Source organism: Rhea pennata, chromosome 2 (genome assembly GCF_028389875.1).
Source record: "Rhea pennata isolate bPtePen1 chromosome 2, bPtePen1.pri, whole genome shotgun sequence".
Lineage (NCBI taxonomy): Eukaryota > Metazoa > Chordata > Aves > Rheiformes > Rheidae > Rhea > Rhea pennata.
In genome coordinates, this window is record NC_084664.1 from 916,721 (window position 1) to 928,009 (window position 11,289).

Sequence of the window (11,289 nt, forward strand, 5' to 3'; positions counted from 1 at the left end):
CGTTCTCCGCCTTCGTTTGCCGGCCAATGGGAGTGAGCGTGCCCGCCCCGCCCCCTTGCAGGGGTTGCTCCTCACGCGCTGATGTCGATTGGTTTCCGCGCTGACCCCGTGCACGAATGGAGAGGCGTGGCGGGTGGAAGGTGGGGCAAAGAGAGGCGGCTGGCCAATCGCGAGGGGAGGCGGGGCGGCTGCGCTCCGCACGCGCGGCAGGCGTCTCGCCTGATTGGCCTCCGCCCGGCGGCGCGGCGGGGCGGGGCCGCGCGGAGGTAAGATGGCGGCAGGGGGGAGGTGGTGAGCGCTGCGCGGCGGCCGGGCCCGCCCCTCTCCGTCGGGGCCCGCGCAGCGCCGCGCCGCGGCGGAGGGAGGCCGCGGGGCGGGGAGTCCTCTCTCTTCCTGGGTTCTTGGCTCACGCCTGCCCCGATAATTCTTCTTAGCAGCGACTGTTTTTGGTCCCCTCCTCTCAGTACGTCCCGTGTCCTCCTCCGTGCGAAGGCCTCCTCCTCCTCCTCCTCCTCCCCTTCCTCCCCCTCCTCTCTGCTTGGCATCCCGAGTGTGGCTTCCCTGGCTCCCGCTGGCTCCAGCGCGCGGTGATAGGAGGGCAGCGGGTCTTCATTGCAGTTCCCCACGCGCAAACCCGAGCTCTAACGTTTAGGAGATACCGCTCGGCTGTTGTTGCCTTCCGACTGTGTCGTGAGCTTGTGATGGAGCGTGTTAGGGTTCCTCGTGGATACGCTCGTTAAGTGTCTGTCTGTCTATATATGTACATGCATTCACAGTAGAAGTTACTTTAAGCGTAAATCTGCATAGTAGTGGTCCATTAGGCTGATTTTAAAGATTTTTTTCCCTTCAGATCACAGAGTTGCTCAGAGGCAAGGCAGCTGTATGGTGGTGGTTGGCCTGAGGAAAAGGGAACCTGACTTCTTCCCTCCGTGTCTTACAGATGTTGGCTGTGGTGAGATCCACCTCTCTTTCAGTGAAGCGCAGCAGTGTGTTTCACTTCTCCGGGATTTCACCTCTGTCTTCCATAAACATGTTTTTTCTTGAGATGTTTAGGTCTATTTAATATTAAGACAACTGTTGACTTAAAAACTCTTGAAACCCTCCTCCAGGCACATTATTTTTGGATTTATTCCTGTTTCTCATTTTACAATGGTTTATTGCTCAGCACTGAACTGTCAAAATGCTACCAGTGGGGTGTATAAAAACAGTACAGTTACTTTCTATGGTTTTCCTTTACAAAATAAACCCCTTTTAAAGCAGTGGATTCACAACATGGGTCGTGACATGGGAACACCTTCTAAACATCAGCGACTGTGTTCTAAGCATTTTGAGGACAGTTCTTTTGAAATTGACCCCTTAAAAATGAGAAAAAACAGACGTCTACTGAAAGAAGCTGTTCCCAAAAAATTCATTTTGGGTGAAGATGGAAACTGGCTTGTTGGAACACCTCGAAGTTTCTGTGGTGGAATAAGTAATAAAACTCGAAAACGAATCCGGAGTCCCGAAGGCTTCAAGGTAATTAACGTATTTGCTGTTATATTTACTTCTGTTAAATTAAAGGAGGATAATAAATGCCTATTTGCTTGTAAAGCTCTTCAAGGAAGCAAAAATATGTGAAACACGCTATTTGACACAATAAAGATGATACTGGTGATAAAACAGGTTTCGTTTCTCTCCGTGGTCAAATTCCAATTTTATGCTTAAATGTCTGTTAGGGGAAAAAGTGTGATATTTGTTGGAAATCCAATCCCACTTCATGCTGTAAAGTGGTTCTCTTCCTGCAAACCCGTACTTGTACACTGTAGTTCTTACACAGGTTTCCTTTAGATTCACTGAGCTGGTGGCATAGTGTCTGCAGGGTGAGTGTTTGGGGCTGTGAGACAACACCTTGACTTCTGCTCAAGCTTTTTTCCTGGGTGTTTAGCTTGAACTGTGATCCCACCTAGTGACAAGTTTATAAGACTTAACTAGCTGAATGACTTTTGCTGGCAGCAGGTTTGTGCAGCTGGCTCTGTATGCTGTGCAAGCTGCACAACTTCTGAACCGGTGAGATGTGTATCTGGTTGAAAGTCAAAGTACAATTTATTCAAAAGCAAACATGTACAAAACTCAATACATATACAAACACAGGATGTATGCATATACAGTATGTAATATATAAAGGTAAAGGTAACTATAGCGTGTAAAGGCAAAGTATAAATTCATTCTTGGTGTTCCTATATAGATAGCATGTTTCGGAAGCACAATATAGATTGAGTATTGAGTATTAATTCAGCTCAGCAGGTTGCAATTTAAACTTCAAGAGTAAAATGCTGTCAAAAATACACTGGTGCTAAGAAAAACACATCATGTCTAGGCAGTGAAAGAGTGGGTAGAATAAGATTGCAGTGATAGTAACTGCATTCAGCACTGTTCACTTCAAGTTGAAAGAAATTCAGGGGAAAATAACAGCATGTATCTTAACATTTCTCTGTCAAAAAATGCAGTATTCATCTCAGTATTTGTAGGGTGTTTTTTTTCCCCCCTTTGTTTATCTTAACCTTTAAATTTTATTTTTAAGGGAAAAACCTGACAGTCAGATCTGATACGTCCTGAGGCAGGTCAACCGTCTAAGATGCTTGAAATACACAAGAATGTATTTTGTTTCTTTGGGGTGGGTGTCTGCAGTGACTGTAGTTTTTCTTCGCCACCAATTTTTGAGTTGGTTATTTTAGAAAATCATTGTTCCAGCTGAGTCGCATCTTTAAAATAATTTTGCTAATTCTTAAGTGTATATATAGGAATAAAATTAAAGATTGGTTAAAAATAAAGATTGAAATTTAAATTCCTTAAGTAGTATCCTGGATATAGAGTAACATAGATGCTGCTAGAAACAGTTGGCTGATGATTGCATGTTTGACACTGTTTGACAGAGAGGGCTTTCAAGGATGTACTGCTTGCAAATGGCATTGAGTGTTGAACACTTTCTGTTTCTAGGACCCTGGGACATTTGATAATGTTGCAGCCCATGAGGGGAAGAACTTAGAAGATTGGCAGAAAGAACTTTACGAAAAAGTGATAAAGGAGAATTATGAATCTTTAACCTCACTGGGTAAAGGTTAGTTTTGTCTTTCTTGCTGGAGGCTGAGAGATGTGTGCTGTTTCTGGACTGGCTCTTGTCTAACAGTCTTGAAATCATTTGATTAGTGCTTAGATACTTCTGAATCTTTGGTGAAAAAACATAAGCTCCACACTGTTAAAGACTGAAGGACAGTCACTTTTCTAATGCCTCCACATCTGCTTTCTCCCTGCACTCTATTGATGTTCAGTCTGTGTGCATGTGTGATACCTGTCTTGTGTGATACAGATAGAGTAAGAGAGAGTGAAAGCCTCTCCCCTGGGAAAGGGGTTCAGGTAATTATCTCTGATGGTGCCACTGATAAAACAAAAAACAAATGGAAGAGATTGAGATACACGAGCTAATGAGCTGGTTACGTTAGTATGTGTGTTTCCATTCACTTACAAATTGCAGAAAGTATTATTGTTCTAATTTAAATTTGCATTTGGAAATGTCACTAGGAGTTTGCGATGACATACAGTACCATGAATCCTATGGATTTGTTAATCATAGTTAAAAAGCAGGTTACACTTCATCTCTAGCAGCCTCAAATCCCCAACTATATGCAGTTTTTGAGAGTCAGTAAAGATTAATGAACTATTTTGATGCAGAAATAGTTAAATCAACATGGATGATGTTCCAAAAAGTTATGTGTTACTGTTAGTTTTAAGTGCTAATTATACATTTGTTTTAGGTTGTTGTCTTTTTAAATACCAACGTGTGAATCCTTTCTGGCTCCTCAGTTTTCAATTGATTGCTTTGATTAAGAGAAGAAAGAACCTGCTCTAATTACAGGCTAAAAGTACATTTACTTGTCCTCAAGGCTAGAGGAAGAGAGCTGCTGGGAACTCCAGCAGTCTCAGTTGTTTATTCCTGCTTATGTTTTGTGACCCTTTTTAGTTCTGTGTGAGAAATGCTGATGTAGCCTGGCCTCATTCTGTTGCTATTTTCCACAGTCTCAAATATGAAATTGCTTTGAAGCTTTAGAGAAACAATGAGAGAATCTAATTCAGTTTTTTTTTTTACATACTTTCCATTTTATACAGTGGAAGAGCTGGACTCTGCAGACAGCAGCCTCTATTTTTTGTACAACTTTGATCTTAAAAGGTGCTGTGTATTGAATTAGAAGGGGTTACTTGAGGGGAAAATAAGTTGTTTATCAGAAAGACATGTGGGACTGAACTATTACATATGTGAACCATACAGCTGAATTAAGTTTTTATGGTTGTAATTAGTCCAGAGCCTTTCCTTTTTGAACGCTTTCAATCTTTTGGATATAATTTCTAAAATACTTAAAATAAAATTAAAATTAATTACAAAAAAAAAAAAAAAAGGAAGATAGGTATTGCCCCCTCTGCTTCCAGACCACCCTCTTTGGTGCCAGAGCAGCTGCAGCAATAGTTTGCTCTTCTCACTGGCTTTTTTCTTGGAGGGAAAGAGAGAGGTGTATTTAGACAGTGGGTCCCAAGATGTTGCGTAGTGCTGAGACCTTTCCCTCCTTATACTGCCAGTTTCAGATTGTCTCTTTCTGCTCTTACTCCATCACGGTTTTTGTCTGAGCACCCTCTTCAACTCCAGCATTTTCCCTTTATGTTCTTGTTATGATTTCTCTCCTTTTGCCTCAGTTGTGCTCACTATCAGGTCTCATACTTGCCCCCCACTGCCCCTACTTTGCATCCTTTTCTTTCTTTCTGCTTCCAGTGTCTTACCTTTCATGCACGTAAGTCAGGCAACTTTCTTCTCCGCGCTGCTCTGCCCATCATGCAGCAGCAGGACCACCGAGGGCACGGGAAGACCCTCCCGACTGCAGTGCAGTTGCTCATGCCCCAGCAGGCGGAGGAGGAGGCCGGGAAAGTCCCGTTCCAGCCCCACAACTCTGGATTTTCTATGCTTAATCCCGTGGGCATCGTGTCAGCACCCAAACTGCGAGGGTATGGAGGATATTCAGCACATAGGGAATGATCAGATAATTTCCTGAAAAGGGGGGGGGAAGTGAGAGAGAATCTGCTAGGCCTGTAAAAATGGAAACTTTTAGATGTTTATAATTGGGGCAAACTTGCACGTTTTCACAGCACTCAGAATACAGGTAGCACCACAGTGGTGCCCCCCTCCCCGAACAGCAAGTCCTTGCTTCACAGCATTAACGGGTTAGAGCCTGTCTATGAAAAGGGTGCAGGAACTTCTTAATGTGTCAGAGCAATGCATTACTTATTTCATCTTACTCAGGGACTGACTGAACTGTTTTAACTAAATTTATAACAGAATTCTGAATGGATATTTCATCTCCAATTGGTTATAGGGTAAATATTGCTAAGTCACTGAAAGCAGTGTCTAGGCAACCTTAAATATAATTGTTGGATGCCTGCTCAATCCATAGTGAACAGTGATGAAAAGAGAGGAAAAGGCTGTTTCTGATTGCTTGACTTGAAAGCTCTTTCATTTAGGTTTCTTTGGGAAAGAAAAAGGCAGTATTTTTCATGTAAATGAATGAAAATGAGTCATGTTCCCAAAAAAAAGGGCAAACATAAACTATAGGCCTTGGAGACTGAAGGGAACTGCTTGATGAAAAACCTTCTTCAGCACCTGTCTTTGTGCAACTTTGCTGCAATTCTCTGCATGCATCAAGACAATTGAAGTAGGCTAGGCAACATATTTGTAATTAAAAAAAATAGAGGAAAAAATGACATTTTCCATTTTGTTTGCTTTATGCAGACCATCCCGCTCCCCAAAATGACACCCAGTCACAAGAAGCGCTGCATGTCAAGGATCAGCAAGATATTGAGGAAAGATACATTTCTGCAAGTCTTAGCACAGGTGCGTGAGGTCTAAAACCAGTCAAAAATTAAATCTGCAGTTCCTTGAAACTGCATAGGCTTGTAGAATGGTGGGGAGATTATAGCATACTCTTGCAAATAAAACAAGTTTTGTATAAAAAAAAGTATAGCTGTAGTCACCAAGATTTTTTACTCTTTGGAGATTTTTGTTAGATCAGGTCAGATAAAGGAAACGTGTGGAATCTTTTCATTCCAGGTTTCGGTGGGACTGTGATCACATCTGAGATGCAGAGTCATGCACAGAGTTCAGAGAACATAAAACTGCATGGATCATTTTCAGGAGAATCCCAAGACCTGAGCTGCCACGTTTCAGACCAGGAGGTAACTTTTGAGAGTTGTCAGAATTCAGATGCAGATCAGGCAATGGGAAGCAGAACAGGTAACAACGCTCTTGGTGACAGAGAATCTACTAAATTCAAAGAGATTCATTTTTACCAGGAAGGCCACACAGGAGAAAGACTTTATCTGTGTATAGAATGCAAGAAGACTTTTAAACTGAAAATAGGACTTCTAAAACATAAGCAAATTCACACCAAGAAGAATCAAATATCATCATACATATGTACGGACTGTGGTAAAAGCTTTGGTCGGCATGCAGATCTGATTAGACACCAAAGAACTCACACTGGAGAGAGGCCTTATAAATGCACAGAATGTGAAAAAAGTTTTACAGAAAAACCAAGACTTACGAATCACCTGCGAACGCATAACATTTACATGTAATCCATGTGCCAGAAGTTTATTGGGATAGACTTTCCATTCATTTGTGAAAAAAGCTACCCAGAGATGATGGCTTATAGTCGTATATTGATTATAGGGGAAGCTTTAAGATGAGAGCAGTTTTATTCAATTGAATCAAATTCAAATATGAAATGCATCTGGTTGGTGCCAGCTTAATAAACATTGATTAGTAGCAGATTTTAATTAGTGGCCAGATGATTCATATCTGGGAGGGGGAGTGTATAGAGCTGTGACTGTACCAAAGGCATGATTAAGGGAAAAAAAAAACAAAAAAAAAACAAAACAAAACAAAAAAAAAACAGAAGCACCAGACAGCCTATACTGGAGAATGCCTGTATTAATGCAGGAAAACACTGGAAGCTTTTCAGATACGAGAAGACTGTGAAAGATCAGCACAAAATATTTAGATCAGAACAGGAATGTCCGCAGAGTTATAAGCAGTAAAATGGGGCTTCTGAGAGCTTACAATACGGTAAATAATTGCGCTTGATGTAAGAATAGCAAAAAGATGTTAGTTCAGCACTTAGAGTAGTAGGACAGTAGTGGTGGCAGGGAAAGCACAGTTGCATGGAAATCAGAATCACACGGGTGCTTCCAACATCTGCGTACAGTGGGTGAGGTGCTGGATTTGGTTCTGAGGTTCTGGAGGAGAGCAAGGGTGTATTCTTAACATATGTGCAAAGTATATGTAAAATTACTGTTCTCTGTAAACTAAAGAAACAAGTGATAGCATCATGTACAGAGACAAGATTAACAAACAGGAAGAGACAAGTCCTGTGGAGACAGTGTTGATAGATCATGCGTCTTCTCTCTGCAGCATGGGGAGGATCTGCAGTATTTTTTGCTTATTCCAGTTGAGTGCAAAGATTGAAAAACTAGTGTAACTTCCTAGTTCAAAGTACCTGTTTTGTAGTAAGACCTTGAATTAAGGTGCTATTCTCAGCTTCCTATGAGAAATAGTAGGAGCAGGAAAATAAGGGTGCAGTGAAGAAGTGTGATAAATTCTGAGGGCCATTGTGTAACATGGTTGTCCACATTAGGATGGTACTAAACTTGGCCCAAGAGATCCCTGCCAGTCCTAAATATGGGTATAGCTTACAGAAAATTTTTTCCCCAGCTTCTCATTATTTCTTTCTCATAAATTGCCCTGGGACAGCTTTTTTGTTGTTGTTCTCCCACATAATTTAATATCTCACTAGTCCCAAGCAGAACCTCAATGAAAGAGCTCCTGCCTCCTTCCCCGCTGTTGTGCAAGCGCAGAGCTAAGGAGCGTCCATCCAGGGAAAGCCTGGGCAGAGGCGGTCACTTCAAACAGAACTTGTATGCTCCGAAATGCAAATACTAATGCTTGTGTAGCGGGTTAAATGGAGACGGAGATTAAACGGGGTTAGAGAGGCAAAGCCACGCAGCAGTGGGGCTATTCTAAATAATGATTATGTGTAGTTTCACTTGTTCAAGATTCTAAGCAGATCTCAGCATTAGCAGTGGACACAGTGAGAATGGACAGCCAGAGGAACTGTGGTTTCTGTAAAGAATGTTCTGGATTTATCTGAACGGTAAATATTCAGATTTGTAGGGAGATGTGGAGTCAGAAAAACAAGGCATTTCAACATGAAGTTGATATCCTAAGAAATGAGTGTCTGAAGTACTGAAACTAGGAGACTCTGTATCGATGATTTTTGTGAAAATCTTATTTTCAATTTGCTATGAGTAAAAGGGCTTTGATTTGGCAAGAAAAGTATAGGTAACATCCTTCCTGTCTGACCTGAGACTCGGAGCATGCACAATAAGAGAAATGTGTAACTTTAAGGTTAGAGATGTCTTCTAAAGGGCTTGATGAAGTATTTTCTCCTTGTGACATTAAAAAATGCAGAGATTTTAATGGGTTTTAAATGAAAAGGAAAATAAAAGGACTTGTCAAGCCTTTCAGCTTTGAAGATAAGTTTTACTGACTTCGTTTCTAACAAATACAGATCCTCTTTCAGTTCCATTGATATTAGTAGAAATTTTGCCTTAATTGAGAATGGGCTTAGCACCTTAATAATTAAACAAATAGTTTGTGTGCTATAGTAATCATTCTCTCTCAACACACTACAATTACATAATATAAACTCCAAAATCAGTTATTTCTGAAGCTGTATTTAAACAGTGTCTTTTCAGACTCCATGAAAAATAACACTAAAACTTAAAGTGTAATAAAGATCTATGGCCAGTGGTAAAGGACGTGACACATTGTTAATACACAGTGGTTACTTGGATAGGACATTTCTGTTCCTTCTGTATCCAAAAAGCAATTCACTGTAGAGCAAATTACCCTGTTTTCAAGAACATGTTTACCTATATAGAGTAAAATGCCCTCTTGTACGTGCACTTTTATTGGTCAGTGCATTTCTTCAGGTACCTTACTGTGTTATGAGACAAAAATGTCCCATCTGTTACCATGGCTAAATAATCTGCACTATAAATATACTTCTTAAATTAAATATGCTATACACACACACACACACACACACATATATATATATATATATATAGCATAAGTTTAGCATCAGAAAGCCCAGCAACATATGCCATTATCCTAGTCCAAAATGTAGACTAAAGTAGAATAGAACAAGCTTGATTGAAGTGTGATAAAAATACAGTAATTCTTTAGTCTAGTATCTGGTAGAAATACTTGGGAAGTCAAGATAGGAAACAAGTAGGAGGGATGTATACACTAGCCATTCTTTGCCTGAGTCTTCCTATAAAAACACATGTGCAGGAATCATGAGATTCTCTGAATTCTTCTCTGGGAGCTTTTGTTTCAATTCTCTTCAATCATGGAGTCTGACCTTCTGTAGAACAAATTCTGTTCTGAACCTTGTAGCAGGGAGAGTAAGAAATCTAAGTGATTATCAGTATATTTGCCTTTAGAAATACTCTTCATGCATCAGGAAATACCAGCTACTGTGTAAACTGTTGTTTGTGCAGTCACAGAAAAAAAGTCAGATCCTTGGCAAATTAGGTATTTATTAAAGAGAACTTACAATTCTTTTTTTTTCTAAAATAGTTACTGGTCATGTTCAATCTAAAAATGTAAAGCTTACCCTGATATATAACACCTTATTAAGAATAACAGTGACAGAAACACATTCAAGAATAAAATATTTGTAGTTTTAAGAACTAAATTCTGCTAAGTGGTAGAAACAAGCTCTGGATGTAGCATATGAGGGTTTTCTGCCCTGTTTTGACTGTGCTTTATGGTTTGCCATCTTAAGAGTCCTTTTCCATTCTGCTCTGTTCAGCTTATAAATTAAAGATTATCTGGCATTTTATGACTAATGTTGACAATAGATTGTTTCTTTTTAAAGTTTTTCTGTACTTGTCTGTTTTTATTGATCTCCTCAAATGAAGAATCTCATCTCCTGTGTTTGACTGGTGCCTTGTATGCTGTGGGTGCTACTGAAATGCAAATAAATAATGAACTACACATGCTGAGATTTTGTACATGCCGTTTCTGGGAAGAAATCATCTTTCATTTTTGATGTGGTTGTTTTTTTTAGCAAAAGCAATCAAAAAAGGAATCTCTTTCCCAGGCAATCCCATCTGTGTTTGTATGGTTTCAGCCTTATCTTGCTTGACTCGCACAATACTCATAATTTCTTTTTGCCTCACTTTTAAAACATGCCAGTAGCACTTTCCTGCCTGTTGTTGATATTGGGAGCATATGTGTAGGAAAGGTTGTGGGGTGCTTTCTGTAATGGCCACGTGGCACCTCGAGGTAAAGGGAACCACTAATGCCAAACTTCATCCTTTACGCCTTCCCCTTCTGTCGCTGGATCCAGCTGCTGCTCAGATACATACTCATCAGCAAACCCACTGCTTCTCTTCTCTTCAGGGAGTTACAGATTATTCACCCTCCCAACAACAGGTCTAAGCCCCAAGACAGTTCTGTTTTGTGGCAGAAAAGACCTGGTAACGCAGGGTCTAAAGCGCGCAGAGGGCCTTGAAGAGCATCACTCTGCTTTGACATGGGATTCGCCAGGCTACCAGTTTGCAACAAGGTTTTAAGCCAGCACAGAGAATTGAGGAAGATGCCAGATTTCCAGCGCTGAACGGTGGATTCCTCTCACCACAGCACAGATGAGCACGGAGGGATGTTGCAGGTTTTTCTCAAGACCTCCCTTGCGTGACTGTATCCAAGGCTGGAACCATGGTCCTTGCTGTGAAAGGAAGCTCCGTTTTCCTTGCTCACTCACCACCTAACCTACCCAGTAAAACCGCCAAGACCGTGTAAGGGTGCCACTCGCTGTGATGGGGCCTGGAAAGGAATTCCTGCTGGGATTTGGGCTCCTGTGCTGTGGGCTCTGCACCTGGGCTAGTTATCCGCTTGCTCCTCATGGTCCCTGGGAGGAGCGGGTGCTCCTAAAGCATGATTTACCTGTAGATGGGTACACCAGGGTGAGATGAGGGGTGCCCTAGAGGTGCTCTTTTCCCTCCACAGGCCATACGGAGAGTTTAGCCCATGAGATCAGTTATAAATGTGTATTACAGGTAAGACCAGGTAAAATTAGTCATACCCAGAACACTGCTGAACTATCAATGTGTAAAAGAAGGTGTGACGCAGAAACTGTATTT

The 11,289-nt window shown here is 41.2% G+C and overlaps 1 protein-coding gene across 2 annotated transcripts; it reads left to right on the forward strand.

Annotated features, from left to right (window-relative positions):
* Positions 1-343: 343 nt before the first annotated feature.
* On the forward strand, positions 344-10,141 carry LOC134136695 (histone-lysine N-methyltransferase PRDM9-like). 2 transcript variants are annotated; one of them, XM_062568631.1, is made up of 4 exons: positions 344-1,515; positions 2,977-3,097; positions 5,810-5,911; positions 6,128-10,141. In XM_062568631.1, exons 1-4 carry the CDS (start codon positions 1,150-1,152, stop codon positions 6,652-6,654), a joined length of 1,116 nt encoding a protein of 371 aa, XP_062424615.1. In that variant the 5' UTR covers positions 344-1,149; the 3' UTR covers positions 6,655-10,141. The 2 variants fall into 2 exon arrangements, with proteins under 2 accessions (XP_062424615.1, XP_062424616.1); XM_062568632.1 differs by having other exon boundaries at positions 2,977-3,091.
* Positions 10,142-11,289: the final 1,148 nt, after the last annotated feature.